Here is a 27,993-nt window from a genome sequence, read left to right on the forward strand (position 1 = left end):
AACCTACTGAGTTTTTCCAGGGTTTTGTTATTTCAGATTTCCAGCATCTGCAGTATTTTCATTTAGTTAATGTATCAGTTTTTTAATATTAAACTGACACATTGAAAGAATAATATTTTAAATATGTAATGCAATATATCTATGTTAGGGAAAATAATAATTCAATGATAGAGATTAACTTGCAAATGGCACATTGTCAACATACAGTGCAGCAAGCAACTATTCAGTAGCAGGGAGGATTACTCAAGAATACAAGATGGACAGAAATTATTCAAAAACATATTCCCTTGCTTTGAAATATGCTTTCAAAGATGCCCACCACATTGTAGAGCAAACCAATGACTATGGTTGTCAGTGCCTGCACAATGAAAATCCAAACATTCATGTAGATGATACTATACAGACATTTGGAAATACAGTTACACAATAAGTATCAGGCTTATTTGGATTGAAATGACCTGTAGCTTGCTACATGCCTTTGAAGCCAAAGAATGGTATTAAGAATGCAAGTTAGTTATAGCTGCATCAACTTTCCAATTCATAGTTTCTTGGCTTCCTTCTTCTTTTTATTAGTTATTTTACCAGGTTTGCCAGGAACATGGTTTAGGTTCTTCGACCTTAGCTTTGGACCACCACCCCGCTCACTGTGTCCAGTATTTTGGTTTCTCTCTCGAGTAACACCCAACCGCTGTTGCTGGTTTGATCTTTGTTCCCAATGCTAATGAACACAAAAACAAGACAATGGCAACACAAGCTTTAGAGAGACACTAATTATTAGGAAATATATAGCAACTGTGATATGATATAACCACAATGAAATCAACGTTTTGGGTATTCAAGCTCCAACATTTGTAGCTAGGTACTCTAAACTCATATTTCCTTACACCATTTAAGGAGGTAATTTGGTCCAAAAAGTCCATACCAGCTCACAGAACAATCCCAGCAATTCTATTCCCCCCTTAATTCTTTGCAACCTACACTTTCTTGTGCTCTGCAACCCCTCCCCCTCTCCCCACCCCCATATTCCCATCCAGATTCTCCTTCAACTGACCTACACCTGGGATAATTTACAGTAATCAATTAACTCCAACCAGCACAACTTTGTGATGTGGGAAGAAACTGGACCACTCAGGAAAACACATGCGTTTACACGAAGAATGGGCAGACTTCACTGGAGCAGCACTGTACCACTATGACATTCATTTAAATAAGAAGCCTTCCAAACCTCATATTTTCCCTTCCCAAACTCCAATATTTTAAAGGCTCATCTTCAGGTAATATTGATGGCATCTTCCTGGAGCTTGTCCAAATCTGTTTTATTGAATGATGAACTCTGATAATGGGAAATGGCAGATTACTTGTTGATGGCTGAATGATTCTATGAAGATTGGAAATAGAATTGGTAATTTTGTGGCAAACATGACTACTGAATGAAGTAATTTAGTATTTCATTATTTGAAACCCTTAACCTTAAAGGTGAAAATAAATCTAGCAAGGCAAGAATGTTTTTGTTTGGTGGGGGTATTCTGACATTCAGGACCACCATTTGAAGGTAAGAGCTGGAAATGAAGGGACTACAGATATTGGAAAGTTATAGGACTGCAGAGAAAGGGAGGGTCATGGCCATGGATAGATCTAAAAATAACCATGGAAATCTTTAACGAGGCATTTCTTAATTGGAAGTGGGTAGATCAGCAAGCATACAGCTGCTCGGTGAAGATTATAATCAGAATTAGGGCATGGACAGCAGAGTTCCAGCTCTAAATGGCTCCAGCTTTACAGAAAATAGAATGAGGATGGCCAGTCAATAGAAATCTAAATCAAAAAGTTTAAAAAAAGTTTTTTGATTGGGCTGCAAGATCAAATGTTTCTGGAGTTTTCAAATAGCAGTACTGCATTAATTGTGGTGCAGATGAAGATTGTTGCTCATGTTTATATTTGTAAACTTCCCATTATCTTTCCACATCATAATGGCTAAAGAACTTCACAGTGGTCTTTCCTGTGTAAGTCATCAAGCTGAAGAAGAAACGGCACTTCAGCTACAGGGCTAAAAGTAAGATGAATACTACCCACTCACCTTCATCTGTAAAAGTAGATATAGCTAATGGAAGATGATCAAAGAGGTTTACCTATATCTGCACATACTGAGGCAATTTATCATACAATATTCCATATCCAGTGACCAAGAACTACCACAGGACACCACTGCTGGTTGATTAGTCAACTCCACTTTAGTTCCCATGTCATTACCAAACAAGTCAAATCTATTCCGTGTCACCCTACTACACTCTTGAATTTCCTCAATACCTAGTCCTAGGGCGAGATTATGACCTCTTAAAGATCAATGTGTGATAAAGGAGATGGGCACGATCTTAAATTAATATCTCTCATACTCTAGAGAAGGTCATGGAAGCTATGAAATTCAGGGAAGAGAGTAATGAAGCCTGGATTGGTATTGATTTATTGTTATTACATGTACAGGGATGCAGTGAAAAGTTTTGATTTGCATACTGTACAGGCAGATTATACCATACATGAGTACAACAGGTTGTACAAAAGAGAAAACAGTGCAGAATATTGTGTAAAGACACAAAGTGATGGAGTAACTCAGTGGATCAGGCAGCATCTCTGGAGAACATGTAAAGGCAACATCTCTGTCTTCCTCATATTCTGATCTCTGTGTATTCCTGATCGGTCCCAAGCAATGGAATCCCCCTATAACCTTCCCCACCTCCACCACCACCCCCCCCCCCCCCCCCCCCCCCCCCACTCCACCCTTTCAGAAATTCTTTCACCTTTGACCAAGTCATTATTTGTCTTAATATCTCTTTATGTGACACAGCAGAATAACATAATGATCACTAGAAATATTATGTGTACCTAGGGTTATGCGGTTTGGGATGAAGGTGAGCAGAGAATTTCACTTTATCAAATGATCTCATATTTCAGAATGGTCAGTTTCACCAGATGTGGCAGGAGATTTAAACAAATTTAAAATCTCAAATTTTGAATTTGAACAGTGATTTCAAAATTCAACAGTGATCACGACTCAGTAAGTTTTAAAGTAGTTGTGGAAAGAGATAATGATAGTCAGGAAATTAAGTATCTATAATGGGGGAAGACCAATTTCAACATAGACTGGACCTGACAAGCATCGCCAGGGTTGCTACTTACAGATAAATCTAAATTCAAGTAGTGGAAGTCTTTTAAAAGTTAAGACACATACCACTCTCTGTGTAAAATACTTGCCCAGCGCATCTCCTTTACTATTCTTTCCTATCTCAAAGAATTTTCTCCAATAGCTTCCCTCCCATTGACATAAGGCTCACCAGCCTAAAAGAACCTGGATTATCGCTACTTCTCTTCTTAAACAAAGGAACAATATTGGCCACACTCCAAGCTTCCAGAACCTACAACATAGGCTACTCTCCAATCTTCTGGGACAGTTCATTAAATTGGGCAGAACAATTACCAATAGAGTTAATTCACATAAGCGTGTGATGTCTTTTTGTTTGGGACTTGTAGAAGGCGAGTAGGATATGTACCATGAATGGTAGAGCCCTGGGATGCATTGTGGAACAAAGTAACTGGTGCATGAGTTCAAAGATGCCTGAAGATGGCAACACAGGCAGACAAGATGGTGAAGAAGGCACATAGGATGCTTGCCAGAGGTGGAATGTTTCAGTTACCAGGGTAGGATTAGGTAGAAACTTCGTATGTGGCATGGACAAGGTGAGCTGAAGTGCCTGCTTCTGTGACGCATGACTCTACGGCTGCAAAGGCAATATATAGTCTGTACAGTTCGTGTGGATATTAAGAACTGGTATGGATATGTTGGACCAAATGCATTATTTCTATACTGTAAATACAATACATAATCAGACAACAACAAAATGTGTATAAACATTATTCAAAGAACTACTTTGTAAATTATGTAGATTTAACACAATGCAGTGATATTAAAATTGAGAGGATTGAATTGAATTAGATTGAATTGAATAAATTTTATTAGCCAAGTATGTATACATACAAGGAACTTGCTTTGGTGCTTTGCTCGCAAGTAACAACACAATATACAGTAAACAAGCACAATATACAGTAAAACAAACACTATATCATATCATATCATATCATATATATACAGCCGGAAACAGGCCTTTTCGGCCCACCAAGTCCGTGCCGCCCAGTGATCCCCGTACATTAACACTATCCTACACCCACTAGGGACAATTTTTACATTTACCCAGCCAATTAACCTACATACCTGTACGTCTTTGGAGTGTGGGAGGAAACCGAAGATCTCGGAGAAAACCCACGCAGGTCACGGGGAGAACGTACAAACTCCTTACAGTGCAGCACCCGTAGTCAGGATCGAACCTGAGTCTCCGGCGCTGCATTCGCTGTAAAGCAACAACTCTACCGCTGCGCTACCGTGCCGCCCTTACAGTAAACAAATGCCAACTAATATTGGAAAACGTTGAATTTCTAACTCTGGAACTGTCGCTTTACACATACCTTACCTTCAATCGTTTAACCCATTGATCCCTCCATTTTGCAACCAAACAGCCATTAAAGAGCATCAGTCTATGAAAAATCAGGGGAAAAACACTAATTAGACTGTGCACAACATTCAGTGGAAAATAAATATTCCCCAATCTCTCTGAATTAGATCTGATTTTCTTTTGTTCGCAGAAGAAATGAATACATCATGTGCAATAATGAATTTAAATGTCACCAAACTTTTAAATAGAATTGGCCTTTTACATAAACTGACCATTTTTCAGTGAATCAGGAGAGGGGACAGAAATGAAGAAATCAACAAGAAAGGAGAAATAAGACATGGAGAGTGTCTCAAACATCTTCATAATCATTTCCTTGGTTCTTCAGATTTATTAATTGTATCTACTATCTTGGTTTCATTTACAAACCTCAATGCTACTTCATTTGACCTTGATATAAAGATTATTGATGTTTCAGTAAACATGACGAACTACACAACAGAATATTCTGAGATATCATTACCAAGTACCAAGTATCATTACCAAGTTCCAGCATTTAGGAGATGTTGCTGTCAATTCTCATTCATTTTATTTCTCCTCTGTTTCTTCTCTTGTAACCATTCAATTTACTGCCCTTCCGCAATTCAATTCCATAATCACAAATCTACCCCAATGTGTGAAATCTTTGCAAAAGCATTAGGGGGATATTGGCCAAAAGTGGGCAAAATGGAACAAGTTTAGATGGGGCATCTGAGTAGGCACGGATGAGTTAAGTTGAAGGGCCTATTTCCTTGCGCTGTGACTCTAAAAGCTCCATTAATGTCTTTGCATGCCACATCTGATTCCACATGTTTCTGCCATATTACCATCTCTTCAAGAAAGTCTGTGAAGTTTGAACTTTCCGTTCAAAAATACATGTCAGATTATGATTATTTTCGCTCTATCTAGTATTTATCTGTTAACATTGTTATGCTTCTGTGAACATGAACATACTGGTTTACAAAGTTGGCTTCGCAATGTGATATTCATTTCCTCATTTACTTTTTCAAGTCAAGTCAAGATCAGTTTATTGCCATATGCACAAATATGGTAAGACATGTAAAATGAAAAACTTGCGTGCAGCTGTATCACAGGCACATAGACTCATTCAAACACCCAAAAACACATTATACATGAAATTAGACATCAAATTCTGTAAGTAAAAAGACATTAGAAAGAAATACTGCAAAAACAAAAGACATTAGTACAAAACACAATTGGACAATAATACAAGTCAAATATAGTGCAAGAGGTGGTCAGTAGTGTTCCATTGTTGTGGTACAATTAGGGTTCTGTGGGCTGGTTCGAGAGCCTGATAGTTGACGGAAGGAAGTTGTTCCTGAACTGGCTGGTGTGAGATATCAGGCTTCTGTTCCTCCTGCCTGTTGGTAGCAGCAAGAAGAGGCCATGGCTGGATTTAGGGATACTTGATGATAAATACTGCCTTCTTGAGGCAGTGAATCGTGTAGATACTTTCAATGGTGGGAAGGGCTGCTTCTATGATGGACCGGGCTGTGCCACCACTCTCAGTAGCCTGTTATGTTCCTGTGCAATGCAATTTCCGTACCATGCCGTGATTCAACCAGTCAGGGTACTTTCTGCTGTACATATGCAGAAGTTTGTCAGTCATTTGATGATATGCTGAATCTCTTTCAAGTTCTGAAAGAGTGGTGACACTGGTGCACCTTCTTCATTATTGCATTTATGTGCTGGGCCCAGGGCTGATCATGTGAGAGATTAACACCTATTAATTAATCATTTTAACTCTGTCCACTGCCAAATGACTGGTGCATTCTCTCCCAATTTGTCCTTTCTGAAGTCAACAATTAGTTCCTTGGTCGTGTTGATGTTGAGCAAGAGGTTACAGGAAGGATGAGAGGGGATATTATCGAAACATATAAGATTATTAAGGGGTTGGACACGTTAGAGGCAGGAAACATGTTCCCAATGTTGGGGGAGTCCAGAACCAGGGGCCACAGTTTAAGAATAAGGGGTTGGCCATTTAGAACGGCGGTGAGGAAAAACTTTTTCAGTCAGAGAATTGTAAATCTGTGGAATTCACTGGCTCAGAAGGCAGTGGAGGCCAATTCTCTGAATGCATTCAAGAGAGAGCTAGATAGAGCTCTTAAGGATAGCGGAGTCAGGGGGTATGGGGAGAAGGCAGGAACGGGGTACAGATTGAGAATGATCAGCCATGATCACATTGAATGGTAGTGAAGGGCCGAATGGCCTACTCCTGCACCTATTGTCTATTGTCTAATACCACCCAACCAGGTGTTCTATGTCTCTCCTGTATGCTGTTTCATCACCACATGATTTGCTCAACAGCAAATAGTGTCATTTAAGTGGATGTTGCCAGGACTAGAGGGTCTGAGTATAGGGAGAGGTTGAGTAGGCTGGGACTATTCCTTGGAGCGCAGGAGGATGAGGGGTGATCTTATAGATGTATAGAAAATCATGAGAGGAATAGATCGGGTAGATGCACAGAGTCTCTTGTCTCGAGTAGGTGAATCAAGGACAAGAGGACATAGATTTAATGTGAAGGATAAGATTTAAAGGAATCTGAGGGGTGACCTTTTCAGAGGGTGGTGTGAGTATGGAACAAGCTGCCAGAGGATGTAGTTGAGGCTGGGACTATGCCAACCTTTAAGAAACAGTTGGACAAGTACATGGACAGGACAAGTTTGGAGGGATATGGACCAAACACGGGCAGGTGGGACTAGTGTAACTGGGACATGTTGGCCAGTGTGGGCAAGTTGGGCCAAAGGGCCTGTTTCTACTCTATCACTCTATGACTGAATCACTCTATGACTCATTGGAAATTTTATAGATGGTATTGGAGCTGTATTTAGTCACGCAGTCATGAGTGCAAAGAGAGTAGAGCAGGGGGCTGAGCACGCAGCCTGAGGTACACCTGTGTTGATGGTCAGTGGAGGTGATGTTACTGATCAGCACAGGAAGACAAGGATCTAGTTGCAAAGAGGTACAGAGATTAACAATAAATGCAAGATATTCTTGGATTGAAACATCAGCACACCTCAAGGGAAAATAAATAATTCCACAAGCACCTGGAGGTCAATGTCCAACAGAAAATTGTGATTGAATGCATGAGATGCAGAAACTGCAGATAGCCACAGAATGGGTGATTTCTTCAGAATTCTAAATACAAAAAAGGGCCAAACCCTCTGAGAGTCAAGAATGGAGAGCTTATTTAGGGCCATTTAGTGCCTTTCAGATGGAGTACCTTGTAGAAATCCTTAATCATACTCTGCCCTTAACGCTAATGTTCTTTAATACAACCCAAGGAAAATAATCTTGTCCAGCTTCATTGTGGTCTTGCTGGTGGCATAAATACTCTATCAATTGAAAAATAACAATGGCTTGGGAATAGTAGGCATCTGTGCGAAGTTATAAAACGTATTGTGTGAGCGGCACGGTAGCGCAGCGGTAGAGTTGCTGCTTTACAGCGAATGCAGCGCCGGAGACTCAGGTTCGATCCTGACTACGGGTGCTGCACTGTAAGGAGTTTGTACGTTCTCCCCGTGACCTGCATGGGTTTTCTCCGAGATCTTCGGTTTCCTCCCACACTCCAAAGACGTACAGGTATGTAGGTTAATTGGCTGGGTAAAATGTGAAAATTGTCCCTAGTGGGTGTAGGATAGTGTTAATGTACGGGGATCACTGGGCGGCACGGACTTGGAGGGCCGAAAAGGCCTGTTTCCGGCTGTATATATACGATATGATAGCAGGTACTGTATGTGGGACGTGGATTGATGGTGTTTGGGAATGGGCCAGGCAGTGAAGGACAGGTCATAGAGTCAGAAATGTTCAGGGGGGAGGCAGTGAAAAAAGCAACAGCAGAGAACACCCTGTTAGGCAGCTGTGATAAGGACAATTAATGTATAACAACAGGAGAGTATTTCTACCTTTCATTTATTCTAAATAAAATTAGGGGATTTCAAATTGTAGTAAAATAAATGGAATAAACTATCCAGCATAATTAGTTATGGCCTCTAATTTAGAGTACCTAGATAATTCAAAGGGAATCTATGGCAGGAAAACTCAGCTCCATGATATACCCCACCTGTGCTATATGGAAAATCAGGGAAATGCAGATGGAATTCATATTGGAGCTTTCAGATATTGTGGGTAATGCAAGCTGATTAGCTCACAGGCAAAACAAGCAGTTGGTGACCACTGGGTGGAGCTACAGCACTGAAGGTGGTTTCCTGTCACCATTCGGAGAGGTTAGGAGAGCTATGGTGATGAGATTTAATTATAAGGGAAGGAGACAGAAGTTTCTGTGACCGCAAACAAAATACTCAGATGGTAGGTTGCCAACCTGGTGCAGCTGTGGGCGTTTTTAAAGGAGATGGTAAACTAAGGTTGTGATTCACATGCATATAAACAACACAAGTGAAAAGAGATAGGAGTTCATGCAACACTAAATCAGAGAGTTACGAAGATAGACACAAAATACTAGAGTAACTCAGGGGACAGGCAGCATCTCTCGAGAGAAGGAATGGGTGATGTATCGGGTTAAGACACTTCTTCAGATGGTCTGAAGAAGGGTCTCAACCTGAAATGTCACACTATGGCGAGTCTGGAGGCTTGTTCTTTGTTAAAGAAGTTTATTGCGGCAGCAATATTCGATTACAAAGTATAACAAAAGAAATTACAGACAACCATTAAATCAAACTGTTCGCTTCGAAGTTCTCTTCCCACTGACTGGTTTTGGGCGCCAAAACCACCACCTGACCTTGCTGGTCAATCCGAGGGTTCGACTCTCAGGACCAATCCCTATGGTCGCTACATGACCCCCCCCCCAGAACCCGAGGTACGGAATCTAGCAGGGAGCCAGATTTCGCGACCGGAACGAGTAAGGAGAGGGGCTGCAGGAACCACAGGAGCAGGGGGTCCCGGATCAGGTGGAATTGCAGGAGGACGGCCCGCCGAGGCGGTTGACTGACCAGGACAGAGCGGTCCTGATCCAAGTGTGCAGGTTTGAGCCTGGACACGGAGACGAGCTCACTCCTGCCCCCAACATCCAAGGTGAAGGCGACCGTCCCTTTACGCAACACGCGGAACGGTCCTTCATAGACCCTCTGCAACGGGGAACGATGGGCATCCCTACGCAGCAACACAAATTCACAGTCCTTCAAGGCAGGCGGTTCATGCACCATGGGACACCCGTGACGTGAAGTAGGAACCGGAGCCAGGGAACCCACTCGCGCCCGGAGGGATGCTAAAACCGACGGAACCGAGGGCTGCTGACAAGAGGACTCCGGAAGGAAATCCCCGGGCACTCTAAGTGGCGAGCCATATACCAGTTCCACGGACGAAGTTCCGAGGTCCTGCTTAGGAGCAGTACGGATGCCCAAAAGGACCCAGGGGAGCTGGTCTACCCAGTCAGGGCCGTCCAGCCGCGCACTGAGGGCCGCCTTAAGTTGCCGGTGAAACCTCTCCTCGAGCCCATTAGCCTGTGGGTGGTATGCCGTGGTCTGTTGCAACCGGGAACCGTACAGCTCCGGTAGCGTAGCCCAAAGGGTAGAGGTGAACTGGGACCCCCGGTCGGTGGTAATGACGGACGGAACACCGAAACGGGCCACCCAATGGAGGGCCAGGACCCGGGCACAAGAGGCGGCGGAGGTGTCGGACAACGGGAAAGCCTCCGGCCAACGGGTAAATCGGTCAACCACCGTGTGTAGGTGTGTAGCCCCTGGAGGAAGGCAAGGGCCCAACTAAATCAACGTGAATATGGAAAAAACGACCGCAGGGACCGCAAACTCCTGCACCGGAGGTTGGACATGCCGGTGAACTTTAGCGGTCTGGCAGGGAACACAGGAACGGGCCCAAGCGGCTACTTGCTTCCGCAGGCCATGCCACACAAACCTAGCGGCTACTAAGGCAGAGGTGGAGCGAATGGACGGGTGCGCAGCCCATGAATGGCGTCAAACACCCGGCGCTGAAGGGCAGCCGGCACCACCGGCCTAGGGCGGGGAAGGGAAACATCACACCAGACTTTTGTACCCGCAGGCCCGCAAGCCACTTGGGCCAACTTCAACCCCGAAGTGGTGGACTGGTATGCTGAGGCAGTGTCTGCCAGGCGCTGTGCCTCCGCAAGCTCCTGGAAATCCACCTCGCATTCCACCGCTGAAATTGGGGAAATGGCTGGCCGGGACAGGGCATCAGCAACGGCATTAAGCTTACCCGCGACGTGGCGAAAATCGGTGGTAAACTCTGAGATGGCAGTCAGGTGCCGCTGCTGGCGGGCCGACCATGGGTCGGACACTTTCGAAAAAGCAAAAGTAAACGGTTTGTGGTTCGTAAAGGCCACAAATGGGCGGCCTTCTAGAAAATACCTAAAGTGGTGGACAGCTAAATAGAGAGCCAGAAGCTCTCGGTCAAAGGCACTATACTTCAGCTCAGCCGGATTAAGCTGTCGGCTGAAAAACGCCAAGGGCTGCCAACTGCCATCTACATGCTGTTCCAAAACCCCTCCCACCGCCACGTCCGACGCATCGACCGTCAGGGCCGTGAGGGCGGAGGCGCTTGGGTGGACGAGCATGGTGGCGTCTGCCAGAGCCACTTTAGCTGCCTCAAAGGCCGTCTCAGCGGCCGCAGACCACTCCAACTCGAAAGGTTTGCCTGCGAGACACTGGAAGAGCAGACGCATAACCCGTGCCGCTGCCGGTACGAACCTATGGTAGAAATTCACCATCCCCACGAACTCCTGCAACCCCTTTACCGTGGTGGGCCGCGGGAAGGCACGAACAGCCTCCACTTTGTCAGGCAAAGGACTGGCGCCGGCTGAGGTGATCCGGTGTCCTAAGAAATCAATAGATGGGAGGCCAAATTGACAATTGGAGGGGTGGATGATGAGCCCGTGGTCTTGAAGCCGCTTGAACACAGTCCGCAAATGGACCAGGTGTTCCTGCTCCGAGCGACTGGCGACAGGATACCATCCAAATAAATGAAAACAAAAGACAAATCCCGACCAACATGGTCCATAAGCCGCTGGAAAGCCTGCGCCGCGTTTTTCAAACCGAAAGGCATATGCAACCATTCGAACAACCCGAACGGAGTGATCGTGGTAGTCTTTGGTATGTCTCCCGGATGCACAGGAATCTGGTGGTAGCCCCGCACCAAATCAATTTTGGAGAATACCATGACACCTTCCAGCCCAGACGAGAAATCCTGGATGTGCGGTATGGGGTAGCGGTCCGCCGTGGTGACGGCGTTAAGGCACCGGTAATCTCCACATGGTCTCCACCCCCCAGATGCTTTGGAGACCATATGCAACAGAGAGGCCCACGGGCTGTCGGACCGACGGACAATGCCCATTTGTTCCATCTTCTGAAATTCTTCACGTGCTACCCTCAGTTTGTCCGGCGGCAACCTCCGGGCCCGAGCGAAAACGGGGGGCCCCTCGGTGGGAATGTGATGGACAACGCCGTGCCTTGCAGAAGGGGTGTCGAAACGCTCAACGAGCAGCTCCGGAAACTCAGCCAGGACCGCAGCATACGGGTCGGAGGCCGCGACAACGGCCTGGACAGTCGGGCTGGGCGGGGCCGGGTGGCCGGCGGTGGAGCAGGGGGCTCATCGCTGCTAGCGGAGGATCGAAGGCCTTTACCTCGGACATCGGGAACTAGCGAAAAGGACCAGAGTAAATCTGCGCCCAGGATCGCCTGACCGACTTCCGCGACGATAAACGACTATTTGTACGTGCGGGTGCCGAAAGACAGAGACATTGCCCGCGTACCATACGTGCGGATGGGGCTACCGTTGACCGCGATGAGGGTAGGCCCTCTCTTACCCGATCGGGCTTCGAGGTCGGTCGGCGGTACGATGCTGACTATGGCTCCCGTGTCGACCAAGAACTCTGTGTCCGTGAATCGATCTCGGACGTAGAGGCATCGGTTCTGGCCAATCGCAACCGCCTCTATGTACGATCGGCTGAGTCATTTCCCGAGAAGGTGCAAGGTGAGCGGCAGTTGCGGGATTCTCCACCCCATCGCAGATGATAATAACACCAGCCGCGCTTGTGCGGATCTTTTTGGCGGGGTTTTGGAGAAATGGCGGGAGTCGCGGCGCCATCTTGGTGCCGTTGCGGACTGCCCGATGGTGCCGAGACCCTGTTGATCGAACTATGTTTTTTCGATTTGGACGTCATGAGCGCATCGGCTTTCTCCACGTATGCCACGGGGTCCTTAAAAGAACAATCCGTGAGCATTAGCCTAACATCTTCTGGAAGTTGTTCTCGGAATGCCTGCTCGAACATGAGGCAATCCTTGTGCTCACCTGCCAGCGCCAACATTTCGGCCATGAGGGCGGACGGCAGCCGATCTCCGAGATCCGGTAGGTGCATAAGCCTACTGAATCCGAAGGTTCGAAGCATGAGTACCTTCAGCGCCTCGTACTTGCCGTCTGCAGGAGGGGAGTTGATGAACTGCATCACCCGCGCGGACGTCTCTGGCGGTAGGGCGCAGACCAGGTAATAATACTTTGTCTCGTCCACCGAGATGTTTCTTAGGTGGAACTGAGCTTCCGCATGGGCAAACCAAAGGTGGGGTTGATGTGCCCAAAACGGAGGAAGATGAACGCTGACCGCGTTTAGCTGCGGTATGCCGGGCGTTAGAACCGAAGAAGGGGCGTCTTGTCCCTCCATGCTAGATGATCGGCTAGATCACGTCGGAGGTCACCAATATGGCGAGTCTGGAGGTTTGTTCTTTGTTAAAGAAGTTTATTGCGGCAGCAATATTCGATTACAAAGTATAACAAACGAAATTACAGACAACCATTAAATCAAACTGTTCGCTTCAAAGTTCTCTTCCCACTGACTGGTTTTGGGCGCCAAAACCACCACCTGACCTTGCTGGTCAATCCGAGGGTTCGACTCTCAGGACCAATCCCTATGGTCGCTACAACCCATTCCTTCTCTCCAGGGATGCTACCTGTCCCGTTTAGTTACTCCAGCATTTTGTATCTAACTTCGGTATAAATCAGCATCTGCAGCTCCTTTCGCATTTAGAGAATTATGAGATGGATTAATGAGCAGGACCTCTAAAGGTATAATCTCTGCATTACTTCTGGTTCACATTCAAGAGGGTATAGGAATAGAATAGTTCAAAAGAATGTGTGGCTAAAGAGGTGGTATAGGAGGGAAAGCTTTAGATATTTGGATCATTGGGACATATACTCTCTGGACAGGATTACACATGTCTTGAAACTGGATTAATCAACACCAAAGATAATCAGCATGGTTTTGTTAGGAAATTATTCCATCTGACCATTTTAATAGAATTTTTCAAAGAGATAGCATAATGGGTTACAAAGAACACAGAACAGTGCAACACAGAAATGGCCCCTTTGGCTCACAATGTTTGTGTCAAACATGATGCCCAGTTAAATTGATCTTATCTGCTTGTATATGATCCATATCCCTCTATTCCCTGCACTTCCATATGCCACTTTCATATCTGCCCTCTCCACCACCTCTGCCAATGCGTTCCAGGCCCCCACTACCCTCTGTGTAAATAGTTTCCCCCCCATCCCTTTAAATTTTCCCCCTCTCATCTTATAGCTAAGCCTTCTAGTATTGGACATTTCCACCCTGATAACAAGATTCTGACTATCTACCCTAACTATGCCTCTCATAATTTTCCATGATGACGGCAGCACAGTTGATATGGTCTAAATGGACTTCAATTTTTTTTTTTAACAAAGTCCCACATGGGAGACAGACTTAGTGTACAGAACGGCCCCTGTAGCCCATCTTGTCCATTTCAACCTATCTGCCCATTGTCGCTAACCCCATTTGCCCACATTAGGACGTTATCCTTCTGTGCTTTGCTGACTTGAGTATTTGTCTAAATATTTCTTAAATAGTAATTGTATCCGATTCCAACACCACCACTGGCAGCACGTTCCAATAATCAATCACTCCTTCCTATCACCTTAAACCAAAGCACGCTTGCCTTTGATACCCCTACCATGGGGGGAAAAAAGATTTACACTCTCTAGCCTATCTATGCCTCTCATAATGTTCTCCGCTTCTATCTGGGCATTCTTCACCTTTCTTCTCTCGATGAGTGTAGAAGGCAGATAGAAAAAGGTGAGAGTCAGGAGGAACAAAAGCCAGCAGGAAACAGGTGGAAATAGATGCAGATGATGGGTGGATAGAGCTAAGTGGATTATGGGAAATGTGGAACAGAGACGATAACTAATGGATGGAGACAGATGAAGAAAGAGAAAAAAGGAGATGGATAGGCCAAGGGGTCAAGGTGGGTAGAAGTTAAGACACAAGTGGAAGAATAGAAACAAGAGGTTTCAGATGCTGGAATCTGATAAGAAAGGTGAGAAGTGGAACCAGATAAAGGAGGGAGATGGAACAAATTGGGGGAGGAGGCAGGTGAATCAAAAGTTGTAATGTGTGAGTGATAGGAAAATAGAACCAAGTGGGGCAGAGGAATGAAACTGGATGACGGGGGTTGGAGGGGGGGGGGGGGATGCGGACCAGAAAGAAAAAGGGGCACTTGAGGGTTACTTGAAGTTAGAGAATTCAATGTTCATACCATTGGCTGTAGACTACCCAGGCAGGATATGAGGTGCTGTCTTTGCAATACAGTTTGCATTCGGCCTCACGGTGGCAATGCAGAAGGCCAAGGACTGGCAGGACTATGTGGGATTGGGAAGGAAATAGAAATAACATGCAGCCAGGAGGTCAGAATGGTCATTGTGAACAAAATGCAAGGGTTCCACAGAAGGGTTGCCTTGTCTATGCTTGGTCTCACCAATATAGAAGAGGCCTCGTCAAGAATACCAAATGGAGTAGACAAGGCTAGAGGAGATGATCTGCAGAGCTATTTAGATCCCTGGATGGTGAATGAATAAATGAATGGACGAATGAGTGAGTGAATGAATGAATGAATGAATGAATGAATGAATGAATGAATTAATTGATTAATACTTTATTGTTACATGTGATAAGTCACAGTGAAATTCATTGGTGAAGGAGAAGGTGTAGGGACAAATGTTGCAATTCTTACGGTTGCAGGGGAAAGGGTCAGAAGACAGGAAGGGATAGATGGGTAGAGATGAGCAAACAAGGGAGTTATGGAGAGACTGGTCCCTGCAGAAAGCATAAGGGAGTGGGAAGGGAAGAAGTGACTGCTACATTGTTTCTACTGCTGCAGGTCAAAATGACGAAGGATGATATCCTTGATACGGAGACTGGTGGGTGAAAGTGTCAGGTGTCCATTTCACTTCACAGATGCTGCCTAACACACTAAGTTCCTACAACACTGTGTTTTCTGCTCAAGATTCCAGCATTTGCATTCTCTTGTACCTCTTGTCTCACAAATCTGAGTGAGTTTTTTGAAGATGTAGCCAAAATGTTGATGAGCACAGGGCTGTAAACATTGTATGGATTTCAGCAAGGCATTTGACAAGGTTCTGCCTGATAGGTTGCTCTGGAAGGTTAGATCGCTTGGGATCTAAGGAGAGCTGGCCAACTGGATAGAAAATTGGCTTCATGGAAGGAAGCAGTGGATAATAGTTGAAGGTTGTTTTTCGGAATGGAGGCCTATGACTAGTGGTGTGCCTCAGGGTTCGGTGCTGGGTCCATTGCTGTTTGTCATCTATATCAATCATTGAATGAGAATGTACATGGCATGATTAGAAAATTTGCAGATGACAATCATGTGCGGGGTATTGTAGATAGCGAAGATGGTTGTCAAAAATTGCAGCAGGATCTTGATCAGTTAGGCAGGAATCGCTAACGGAGTTTAATGCAGATAAATGCGAGGTGTTGCATTTAGGGATGTCTAACCAGGGCAAGACGGTGCTGGCTCGAAGGGCCAAATGGCCTCCTCCTGCACCTATTTTCTATTTTCTATGTTAAGGCCTACACTGAATAGACGAGCACCAGGGAGTGTTGTAGAGCAGAGGGATCTAGGAGTGTAGATACATAGTTCCTTGAATGTGGTGTCAGAGGTAGATAGGGTGGTCAAGAAAGCTTTCAGCACATTGGCCTTCATTAGTCAGAGTATTGAGTGTAGAAGTAGGAGGATATCTTACAGTTCTACAAAACATTGGCGAGGCCACATTTGGAATATTGTGTGCAGTTTTGGTCACCCTGATATAGGAAAGATGTTAAGTTGTTTCTGGCATTTTCTGTCTTTATTTCAAATTTCCGAGATCAATGACCTTTTGGTATTCAATGTGGATCTATATTACATCGATAAACTTTGACTTAGTCATATGACTATGTCATGGCGAGAGTATAGGAGCAAGGAGGTCCTACTGCAGTTGTATGGGGCCCTGGTGAGACCGCACCTGGAGTATTGTGTGCAGTTTGGTCTCCTAATTTGAGGAAGGATATTCTTGCTATTGAGGGAATGCAGCGTAGGTTCACCAGGTTAATTCCTGGGATGGTAGGACTGACATATGATGAAACAATGGACCGACTGGGCTTATATTCACTGGAATTTAGAAGGATGAGAAGGGATCTTCTTACAACATAAAATTCTTCAGGGATTGGACAGGCTAGATGCAAGAAAAATGTTCCCGATGTTGGGGGAGTCCAGAACCAGGGGGTCAGAGTTTAAGAATAAGGGGTAGGCCATTTAGGACTGAGACGAGGAAAAACTTTTTCACCCAGAGAGTTGTGAATCTGTGGAATTCTCAGTCACAGAAGGCAGTGGAGGCCAATCCACTAGATGAATTCAAGAGAGAGTTATATTTAGTTCTTAGGGCTAATGGAGTCAAGGGATATGAGGAAAAAGCAGGAGCACGGTACTGATTCTGGATGATCAGCCATGATCATATTGAATGGCGGTGCTGGCCCAAAGGGCTGAATGACCTACTCCTGCACCTATTTTCTATGTTTCTATGTTTCTATGACTAGTGGGGTGCCTTAGGAATTCATAGAAATAAGAAATGGAAGTAAACATTATCTATTTATTTCAGTGCCACTTTCATGTATGTTTTAAAAAGATCACCTTTACCCGTCTAAATATCAGTCGGCTTATGCCAAGACTACATGATCCTTCTTCATATATCTGTGAACTTCATCTCCACTTTGCAGGAGCAATTCAAAATAGCATAGAAAATACTATTGGGAATAGGCCATTCATCTCTTCAAGCCAGTTTTGGAGATATGTATAAGAAAATAACTGCAGATGCTGGTACAAATCGATTTATTCACAAAATGCTGGAGTAACTCAGCAGGTCAGGCAGCATCTCGGGAGAGAAGGAATGGGTGACGTTTCGGGTCGAGACCCTTCTTCAGACTGATGTCAGGGGGGCGGGACAATGGAAGGATATAGGTGGAGACAGGAAGATAGAGGGAGATCTGGGAAGGAGGAGGGGAAGGGAGGGACAGAGGAACTATCTAAAGTTGGAGAAGTCGATGTTCATGCCACTGGGCTGCAAACTGCCCAGGCGAAATATGAGGTGCTGTTCCTCCAATTTCCGGTGGGCCTCACTATGGCACTGGAGGAGGCCCATGACAGAAAGGTCAGACTGGGAATGGGAGGGGGAGTTAAAGTGCTCGGCCACCGGGAGATCAGTTTTGTTAATGCGGACCGAGCGCAGGTGTTCAGCGAAGCGATCGCCGAGCCTGCGCTTGGTTTCGCCGATGTAAATAAGTTGACATCTAGAGTAGCGGATGCAATAGATGAGGTTGGAGGAGGTGCAGGCGAACCTTTGTTTCACCTGGAAAGACTGTTTGGGTCCTTGGATGGAGTTGAGGGGGGAGGTAAAGGGACAGGTGTTGCATCTCGTGCGGTTGCAGGGGAAAGTGCCCGGGGTTGGGGTCGTTTGGGTAGGAAGGGATGAGTGGACCAGGGAGTTACGGAGGGAACGGTCTCTGCGGAACGCAGAGAGGGGAGGGGATGGGAAGATATGGCCAGTGGTGGTGTCCCGTTGTAGGTGACGGAAATGTTGGTGGATGATATGTTGGATCCGCTGGCTGGTGGGGTGGAAGGTGAGAACGAGGGGGATTCTGTCCTTGTTGCGAGTGGGGGGAGGGGGAGCAAGAACGGAGCTGCGGGATGTAGAAGAGACCCTAGTGAGAGCCTCATCTATAATGGAGGAGGGGAAGCCCCGTTTTCTGAAGAACGAGGACATCTCGGAAGCCCTAGTGTGAAACACCTCATCCCGGGCGCAGATGCAGCGTAGACGGAGGAATTGGGAGTAGGGGATAGACATTTTGCAGGGGACCGGGTGGGAAGAACTGTAGTCCAGATAGCTGTGCGAGTCAGTGGGTTTATAGTAAAGGTCCGTCACTAGTCTGTCTCCTGTGATGGAGATGGTGAGGTCCAAAAACGGGAGGGAGATGTCAGAGATAGTCCAGGTATATTTAAGGGCAGGATGGAAATTGGAGGTGAAGTGTATGAAGTCAGTGAGTTCTGCATGGGTGCAAGAGGTAGCACCAATGCAGTCATCGATATAGCGGAGGTAGAGTTCGGGGATGGGGCCAGTGTACGTCAGGAAACAGGGATTGTTCGACATACCCGACAAAGAGGCAGGCGTAGCTAGGGCCCATGCGAGTGCCCATAGCTACGCCTCTGGTTTGGAGGAAGTGGGAGGAGTCAAAGGAGAAGTTGTTGAGGGTAAGAACCAGCTCTGCGAGGCGGAGGAGAGTGTTGGTCGATGGGGATTGGCTGGTTCTATGGTCGAGGAAGAAACGGAGGGCTTCGAGACCATCCTTGTGGGGGATGGAAGTGTAGAGTGACTGGACATCCATGGTGAAGATGAGGGAGTGGGGGCCTGGAAACCGGAAGTTATCAAGAAGATGGAGAGCGTGTGAGGTGTCTTGGACGTAGGTGGGGAGGGATTTAACCAGGGGGGATATGATGGAGTCGAGGTAGGTAGAGAGATAAGTTCGGTGGGGCATGAGCAGGCAGAGACAATGGGTCTGCCGGGACAGTTATGTTTGTGGATTTTGGGTAGGAGGTAGAATCGGGCCGTGCGGGGCTGGGGAACTATGATATTGGAGGCACTGGGGGGTAGATCGCCGGAGATGATGAGGTCAGTGATGGTGCTGCTGATAAAGGTCTGGTGTTTATCGGTGGGGTCATGGTCCAAGAATAGGTAGGAAGAGGTGTCTGATAGTTGTCTGGCCTCGGTCCGGTAGAGGTCAGCACGCCAGACTACCACAGCCCCTCCCTTGTCAGCGGGCTTAATTATTAAGTCCGGGTTGTTGTGGAGTGAGTGGAGGGCTGCACGTTCAGGAGGGGAGAGGTTGGAGTTCGTCAGGGGAGTGGAGAATTTATGTAAATATGTAAATATGAGAATATGAGAATTTATGTAAATATGTAAATACTTTAGAAATGGTGCAGAAGAAATTTATGAACTGCAGGGAGGAGTACCCTTATGTGTTTAGATTGGAGAAGTTGGCGTATTATTTTCTTTGGAATAGGAATTATTGCAAGGGGATCTGATAGATGTGTAGAAAATCATGAAAGGTTTAGGCAGAGTAAATAGAGTAATGATTGCAGAAGTGTCAAGAACTAGGGGACACAGAATTAAGATGATCAGTTAAAGAAGCAAGAGTGACATGAGAAAAAAACCATTGTTTCTCAAAAGAGTGAGTGTACACATCTGGTTGCCTTGCTATAGGAAGGATGTTATTCAACTGAAAAGGGTGCAAAAAAGATTTACAAGGATGTTCCCAGTTCTGAATTGTAAGGAAATGTTGGATAGGCTGAGAGGTGACTTTAATGAGGTGAATAAAATCTTGAGGGGTATAGATAAGGTGAATAGCCTCAGTCTTTCCCGAGGGTCTTAAACCTGAAGGCATAGGTTCAAAGTAAGAGAGGAAAGATCTAAAAGGGACTTGTATGGCAATTATTTCACACTGAAGGTGGCACGTACATGGAATGAGCTTCCAAAGGATGTGCTAGAAATAAGTAAAATTCTGACATTTAAAAGACACTTGGCAGGTACATGGATAGAAACGATTCGGAGGGCTATGGGCCAGATGCAGGCAAATGGATTTATCTCAGTAGGCAACTTGGTCAGCATGAACAAGTTGGGCTGAAGGACCTGTTTCTATCCTGTATAGCTATAATTCTGTGACTCTGTGACATTGGTTCATAAGTGAGCATGTTTGCAGAAGGCTGCTCAATGTCAGTTCGCATTAAACATTCTGTGGCCTTTGCAGGAAGAACACAACATTTAAGCATGGGTGACAAGTGACAAGTAATATTTGTGACATTACAGTTTTAAGATTGTTTTGAATAGGGTTAAGTGTGGACCTTGTGGGAAGGAACTAAATTGGAGTAAGGCAAAGCCGAAGCTCAGGAGGGTATATTGGGAGCAGTTGTTATTAGGTGAGACGACATCTGACATGTGGTTGTTTAAAGGACAGTTGATCAAAGTTCAAAACCAGCCAGTAAGGAGAAAGGAGAAAGATGGCAAGTAAGGGAACCTTGGGTGACTAAAGAGGTTGTAAATTTGGTCAAAAAGAAAAAAAAGGAAGCACATGCAAGATGAAATTATACAGCAAGTTGGAAATAACTCAAATGGGCGATGGAGTTTAATCTGAGCAAGTTCGAAATGTTGCACTTTGGGAGGTTGAATGTCAGGGTTAAATATACAATTAATCACAAGACCTTTAACAGCATTGATGTTCAGAGGGATCTTGGGATCCAAGTAACTCCCTGAAAGTGGCATTTGATATGCTTGCCTTCATTGGTCGGGGCATTGAGAATAAGAGTCAGGAAGTCATGATGTAGCTTTATAGGTCTTGGGTTACGCCATGTTTGGAGTATTGCATGCAGTTTTGGTCGCGCCATTACAAAAAGGATGTGGAGGTTTACTAGAATGAGGCCTGGATTAGCTACAGGGAGAAGTTGAAGAGACTTGGATTGTTTTCTCTGGAATGCCAGAAATTGAGGCGAGGCCTGATAGAAGTATATAAAACCTTTTTCCCCAGAATCAAATACTGGAGGGCATAGCTTTAAGGCGGGAGTGGTAAAGTTGAAAGGAGATGTGCAGGGCACATTTTATTTTATACAGACAATGGTGAGTGCATTGAACATGCTGTGGGGGAGGTGATGATGTAGGCAGATACAATAGTAGCATTTAAGACACTTTAGATAGGCACATGGATTGCGGGGAATGAAAGGATATGGATATGGATCATAGCATCATGTTCGACATAGACATTGTTGGTTGAAGGAACTTTTCCTGTGCTGTACTGTTATATATTCTATGTTCAATATATTTGGCCCAAATTCTCACTGTTATTGTTTAGTAGCTTGTACACTTCAGATTTGTACTTGCCCAGTTTTTTGTATGTGTGTGTTCCTAATTACTTTTGTTTTGACACAAAGGATGCCAGCTCCTTTTCCCATTCCTGTACCATTTTCATTTAACTTGTTACACAACTTGTTACTATTTATGTTACACATCAAATTTTCAAAAAAATTCAAATTTTACATGAAAAATATCAGAAGAATTTTCAAACATTATCAAACATAATTGTTATATCTTAATTAAAAAATCTTACTCTGGCCAAGAGTTGAATCATGAAGTAATTTGTTTCAAAAGAATGTCACAAAGATTCTGTTCATTTGGCCTGCCTACCAAACCATTTATCTATTTATGTGAAGTTGAATCAAAGAACAATGCCACTTACCGTGAGTGCAGAACATAGCACATGATAAGTGAATCCTGGTTGGGTGGTAATTGAGGACATGAGCATGAAGAATTGGTGAGAAGGGTTACATAAGGTTGCAGAATAGGTGTCAATGATTTGAAAGTTTTAATCACCTCCACTACAGTTGTGATTTCATTACATCCACTTCTGCTCACTTCTTTTAGTTTGGCCCGAATAACTGAAGTGAAAATAAAACAGATATAATCAAAATTTACAAATAACTTCCCAGCAACAAAAATTAGTTCATGTCACCAAACTATTGATAAGGTCTGTTAGAAAATCATGATTCAATGCTTCTCAATTAATATTTAAGCTGCTATTACCTCGGATCCATTTAATTCAATTTACATTAAGTCTTATTCTAAACTGATAAGTTAACTTATCAGGTTTTTCCTTATGAAATATGCAATATTTTTATATCAGCAATTACTCTGAAAATATCGTGATTCCATAATATATAGCTCAAATAGATAGTTTTTATTTTTATTTTTCACACTAAGGGTGGTGGTTATATAGAACAGCTACCAGAGGAGGTAGTTGAGGCAGGGACTGTCCCAACATTTAAAAAGCAGTTAGACAGGATCATCAATAGGACAGGTTTGGAAGGATATGGACCAAATGTTGGCAGGTGGGACTAGCGTAGCTGGGACATGTTGGCCGTTGTGGGCAAGTTGGGCCAAAGGGCCTGTTTCCACACTGTATCACTCTATGACTCTATGACTATATAAACAATAAATTACTTATAGCGATTCTTATTTGTACAATTTCGCATTGGTATGTTGGATTAATGGAATATTAAAATAATTCTTTTTGCCTAGTTTAAAGTCAGGCCAAACAAATGCAACAACAGTCATTCGCCCTCTCCTTTTGCAGCCCATAAGAATTCTCTTAAAAATGAACTTAGCTGTTCAAACCCTTTAATGGTTCAAGACTTCAGCTCGACCTTTGCATTAATTATAACTAGTAGAAAATTTCACTTTGAAAAAACATAATGATAAATGTGTGAGAAATTAACCTTCCAATAATGCATAGTTTTTGATGTCACAACCCAGAAGCTTAAAGATTAGAGAGCAGTATTAATCTTGATAAATTCAATAGACAATAGGTGCAGGAGTAGGCCATTCGGCCCTTTGAGCCAGCACCACCATTCAATGTGATCATGGCTGATCATTCTCAATCAGTACCCCGTTCCTGCCTTCTCCCCATACCCCCTGACTCCACTATCCGTAAGAGCTCTATCTATCTCTCTCTTGAAAGCATTCAGAGAAATGGCCTCCACTGCCTTCTGAGGCAGAGAATTCCACAGATTTACAACTCTCTAACTGAAAAAGTTTTTCCTCATCTCTGTTCTAAATGGCCTACCCCTTATTCTTAAACCGTGGCCCCTGGTTCTGGACTCCCCCAACATTGGGAACATGTTTCCTGCCTCTAACATGTCCAACCCCTTAATAATCATATGTTTCAATAAGACCCCTTCTCATCCTTCTAAATTCCAGTGTATATAAGCCTAGTGGCTCCAGTCTTTCAACATACGACAGTCCAGCCATTCCGGGAATTAACCTAGTAAACCTATGCTGCACGCCCTCAATAGCAAGAATATCCTTCCTCAAATTTGGAGACCAAAACTGCACACAGTACTCCAGGTGCGGTCTCACTAGGGCCCTGTACAACTGTAGAAGGACCTCCTTGCTCCTATACTCAACTCCTCTTGTTATGAAGGCCAACATTCCATTGGCTTTCTTCACTGCCTGCTGTACCTGCATGCTTCCTTTCAGTGACTGATGCACTAGGACACTCAGGTCTCATTGTACGTCCCCTTTTCCCAACTTTACACCATTCAGATAATAATCTGCCTTCCTATACTTACCACCAAAGTGGATAACCTCACACTTATCCACATTAAACTGCATCTCCCATGCATCCACCCACTCACACAGCCTGTCCAAGTCACCCTGCAACCTCATAGCATCTTTCTCACAGTTCACATTGCCCCCCATCTTTGTGTCATCTGCAAATTTGCTAATGTTACTTCTAATCCCTTCATCCAAGTCATTAATGTATATTGTAAATAGCTGCGGTCCCAGCACCGAGCCTTGCGGTACCCCACTAGTCACTGCCTGCCATTTTGAAAGGGACCCATTTATCCCCACTCTTTGCTTTCTGTCTGCCAACCAATTTTCTATCCATGTCAGTACCCTACCCCAAATACCATGTGCTCTAATTTTGCCACTAATCTCCTATGTGGGACCTTGTCGAAGGCTTTCTGAAAGTCAAGGTACACTACATCCACCGGCTCTCCCCTGTCCATTTTCCTAGTTACATCCTCAAAAAATTATTTCTTGACCTGCATGAATATCATGGATCAAATGACCTCCTTTCTGTGCATAAATTTCTATTACTCTATGATACTTAAACCTTCATTTTGGGCAGGGTTCCAACCAAAAGAGTTTGAGTGACACGTAGTCTACATTCTTAAATGTGCCAGAAAATTAACGTATAAGTCTCTGGGGGAAATTTTGCTGGGTAAAAGAAATAAATACCTGCTGTTGAAGTTACCAAATCCAAGATGTAGTCAGTTCAAATCTGATGAGTTTATTATATTAATTTCAAATGCAACAAAAGAATTTGGTGGACATAAAAGCATTTATGAACTAATTGGGATAGGTGCATGACAGTTTATGAACATGCTGTCAGTTTCCAGTTTATGAAATTATAAAATAGAATTATGCACCTCGACAATCAAATAGACCCCAGAGTGTGATTGACCCCTGAACTCCGAATGTTAGTCATAGATTGTTCAAGATCTGGACAGAAAACCATCGGTGGGGAATCTGCTATTATAGATTTCACAACAAAATACCACCTAATAAATAGGCAGTCACCACTTACCATAGTTATAATTCTTGCCCAAGTAAGTTTTTAGCGTTGGTTTAATCTTTCTACATTTACACTGATCTGTGGAAAATTAAGATGCCATTATAAATTTGTTTGACTAAATAGAAGATTTTAATGAAAAAAGGCAGTGAATATTTTATAGGTGTAGATTAAAGAGAGCAAAGACAATAAATGTTCCCATCGTATTTTACAGTGTCTTTGTGAAATAAAATAATGTAAGCCGTGCACAAGCCAAACTGACACAGCCCAGACCATCACACAAACCAACCTCCCTTCTATTGACTCCATTTATACCTCACGTGCCACGGCAAGGCCCGACCAGCAGACCTCTACCCAGCTGAGGCCAGGCGACAACTCTCAGCCACCTCCTCCTACTTATCCTTAGAAGCCTTACCTTCGTTCCCCTCTGCCCCCACCTCAACGAGTTCTGGGTCCTCCACGACAGACCCCTTCTCCCATCTCCATCAGTCCCCCTCCCCTTGGGGTCCCCAGAACGGCCTTCTGCCCTCTTGAGAACTCTTTATTTCTAACCGCTGGCGTGACATCAACCGTCTCAACTTTTTCACTTCCCTTACTTTCTCTAACCACACCCCCTCTGAACATCCAGCCCTCCACTCACTCTGCAGCAACCCCGACATTATAATCAAACCCACCGACAAGGGAGATGACATGGTAGTCTGACGCGCAGGTGAGAACTCTCAGACACCTCCTCCTCCTTATCCTTGGACCATGATCCTACAGATGAGCACCAGGTCTTAATCTCACACACCATTCCTGATTTCATCACAGCATCTCATAATTTGCTTGGGCAGCTTACAGCCCAGTGGTATGAATATTGATTTCTCTCACTTCAGGTAACCTCCCTCATTCCCTCCCTCTCTGTTCCTCCCCCACCCAAGTCTCGTTTTCACCCAACAAACAGCTAACAATGGCCTGTTTCCTTTATCATCATTACATTTTTGCATATCTTTTATTCATTGTTCTTTATCTCTCCACATCATCGTCTATATCTCTCATTTCCCTTATCCCTAACCAGTCTGAGGAAGGGTCTCGACCCAAAACATCACCCATTCTTTCTCTCCAGAGATGCTGCCTGTCCCACTGAGTTACTCCAGCTTTTTTTCAGGCAAACTGAATCATCTCCCACAACCGGAGAGCAGTGCTGAACTACTATCTGCTTCTTTGGGGACCCTCGAACTATCCTGGATCAGACTTTGCTATCTTTACCTTACACTAAACGTTATTCCCTTATCGTGTATCATAGAAACATAGAAACATAGAAACATAGAAACATAGAAAATAGGTGCAGGAGTAGGCCATTCGGCCCTTCGAGCCTGCACCGCCATTCAATATGATCATGGCTGATCATTCAGCTCAGTAGCCTGTACCTGCCTACTGCCTACATCTATCTATGCACTGTAAATGGCTTGATTGTAATCATGTATTGTCTTTCTGCTGATTGGACAGCACGCAACAAAAGCTTTACACTGTACCTCGGTACACTTGATAATAAACTAAACTGTAAACTGTATCCACATCCGCGAAAAATTACTTTTTTAATTATTACAGCGTGATTGATTTTTGCTGGAATTCTCATTTAAGAGAAGTGTGTGGCGTTAAATAGTAGGTGGAGACATATCAACCAAGAAAGATTGTAATTCACTAGTGCACACAAAGAGCTCCACTTGGGATGTGTGCCAGATCAGTACAAGTGGCGAATGGCCGTAAGTGCCGTTGAAGTTTGCACGCGTGTGTTCCATTCATCGTTGGTACTACTCGATTCTGTAATAAATCATAGTATTTTTTCTCTTTTTTGTGATAACAAAAACGGAATATTCCTTATCGAGCAGTAACCCAATTGCTATAATTATAATATAGTTTGCGGCTAATTTCCCTCTAGGGGACATAACAGGTGAAATATCATCGCTTTAAAATAAACAAAATGTTCTCTCTAATAAAGACTCCAAGAAGCGGTACCCACAATCGACGAACCTCTGCCATTAGTTAATGCCGGCAGGCCAGATATATACAGCACTTTAAAAACCGAGCTCCTAGCACTCACTTGAATTCCAGGTCTTACAGTCAGAAGCCTTCGGCACAAACGTATCTCCGGTGAATTCTATCCACCTTGCATCTGGAAGTTAGAACAAAAGCATAAGGTTGAGGTTATTCTACATACTGGCTTTTGCATTAATAACTGAATACCAAGGTGTGATAAACTCTTGCTACACCGGTGACATTTTCATCAACGAGTTAAGAGATTATCACACCATTTTTCCTGATGGAAATTACAACTATTTTTACATGAAGCGATTTGAAATAAAATTCCCACCCTTTAAAAGGGAAGTCAACCACATTAAAATGTGTGCTTGTTGATGGACTGTTGGTCGGCTCGAAATATTCACAAGGCTCGTCAACAAAAAATGAAGGAACATTCAATATCTCACCTTCGGCTAAATCAGTGACAATTGCCTCGGGAGCGATGCAGACTCCTCGGTCGTATACGGGCAAGTCATTGCAAGCTAGAATCTCGGGCCAGCTGTGATTGTATCTTTTCAAAATAGGCTCGCACCCGTTTCTTGCTCTCTGGCAAACTGATTTACATGGTTTAATAGGATCGTGAAGAAATTCAAAGGTGCAGATGGGCGCGTACATTGCACAGATAAAGAAGCGCAGTAATGGACTGCAACTGGTATCCACTAATTCCTCGTACTGCTCTACAGCCAGAATAGCATTTTCTTGGGTATTGTGATGGAGATGGTTGGGCATTCTCGTGATATTCCAAGGCATCGCCTTGCACATCGGGATCTTAATCGGTTCGCAGAGTGCTCCCTGTACGAAGACGTGATCACCAAGCCAAAAGCACATCGCACAAATCATTGGTAACATCTT

At 44.3% G+C, this 27,993-nt stretch overlaps 1 protein-coding gene across 2 annotated transcripts; it reads right to left on the reverse strand.

Moving 5' to 3' along the window:
- LOC144593134 (secreted frizzled-related sequence protein 4-like) lies at positions 1 to 27,990 on the reverse strand. 2 transcript variants are annotated; one of them, XM_078398604.1, is made up of 6 exons: positions 27,549 to 27,990; positions 27,164 to 27,235; positions 25,096 to 25,161; positions 22,186 to 22,384; positions 4,521 to 4,584; positions 1 to 718 (listed from the first exon to the last, which is right to left on the reverse strand). In XM_078398604.1, exons 1-6 carry the CDS (start codon positions 27,988 to 27,990, stop codon positions 539 to 541), a joined length of 1,023 nt encoding a protein of 340 aa, XP_078254730.1. In that variant the 3' UTR covers positions 1 to 538. The 2 variants fall into 2 exon arrangements, with proteins under 2 accessions (XP_078254730.1, XP_078254731.1); XM_078398605.1 differs by having other exon boundaries at positions 4,516 to 4,584.
- Between the last annotated feature and the right edge of the window lie 3 nt (positions 27,991 to 27,993).

Source organism: Rhinoraja longicauda, chromosome 4 (genome assembly GCF_053455715.1).
Source record: "Rhinoraja longicauda isolate Sanriku21f chromosome 4, sRhiLon1.1, whole genome shotgun sequence".
NCBI classification, from domain to species: Eukaryota; Metazoa; Chordata; class Chondrichthyes; order Rajiformes; family Arhynchobatidae; genus Rhinoraja; species Rhinoraja longicauda.

Coding starts and splice junctions, on each gene's coding strand:
- LOC144593134 (XM_078398604.1), bottom strand. CDS start 27,990: ATGTTACCAATGATTTGTGCGATGTGCTTTTGGCTTGGTGATCACGTC. Junction 25,162..27,163: donor CTGTAAGACCTGGAATTCAA/GTGAGTGCTAGG, acceptor AATTTTCCACAG/ATCAGTGTAAATGTAGAAAG. Junction 719..4,520: donor AATGGGTTAAACGATTGAAG/GTAAGGTATGTG, acceptor TGTGTTCATTAG/CATTGGGAACAAAGATCAAA.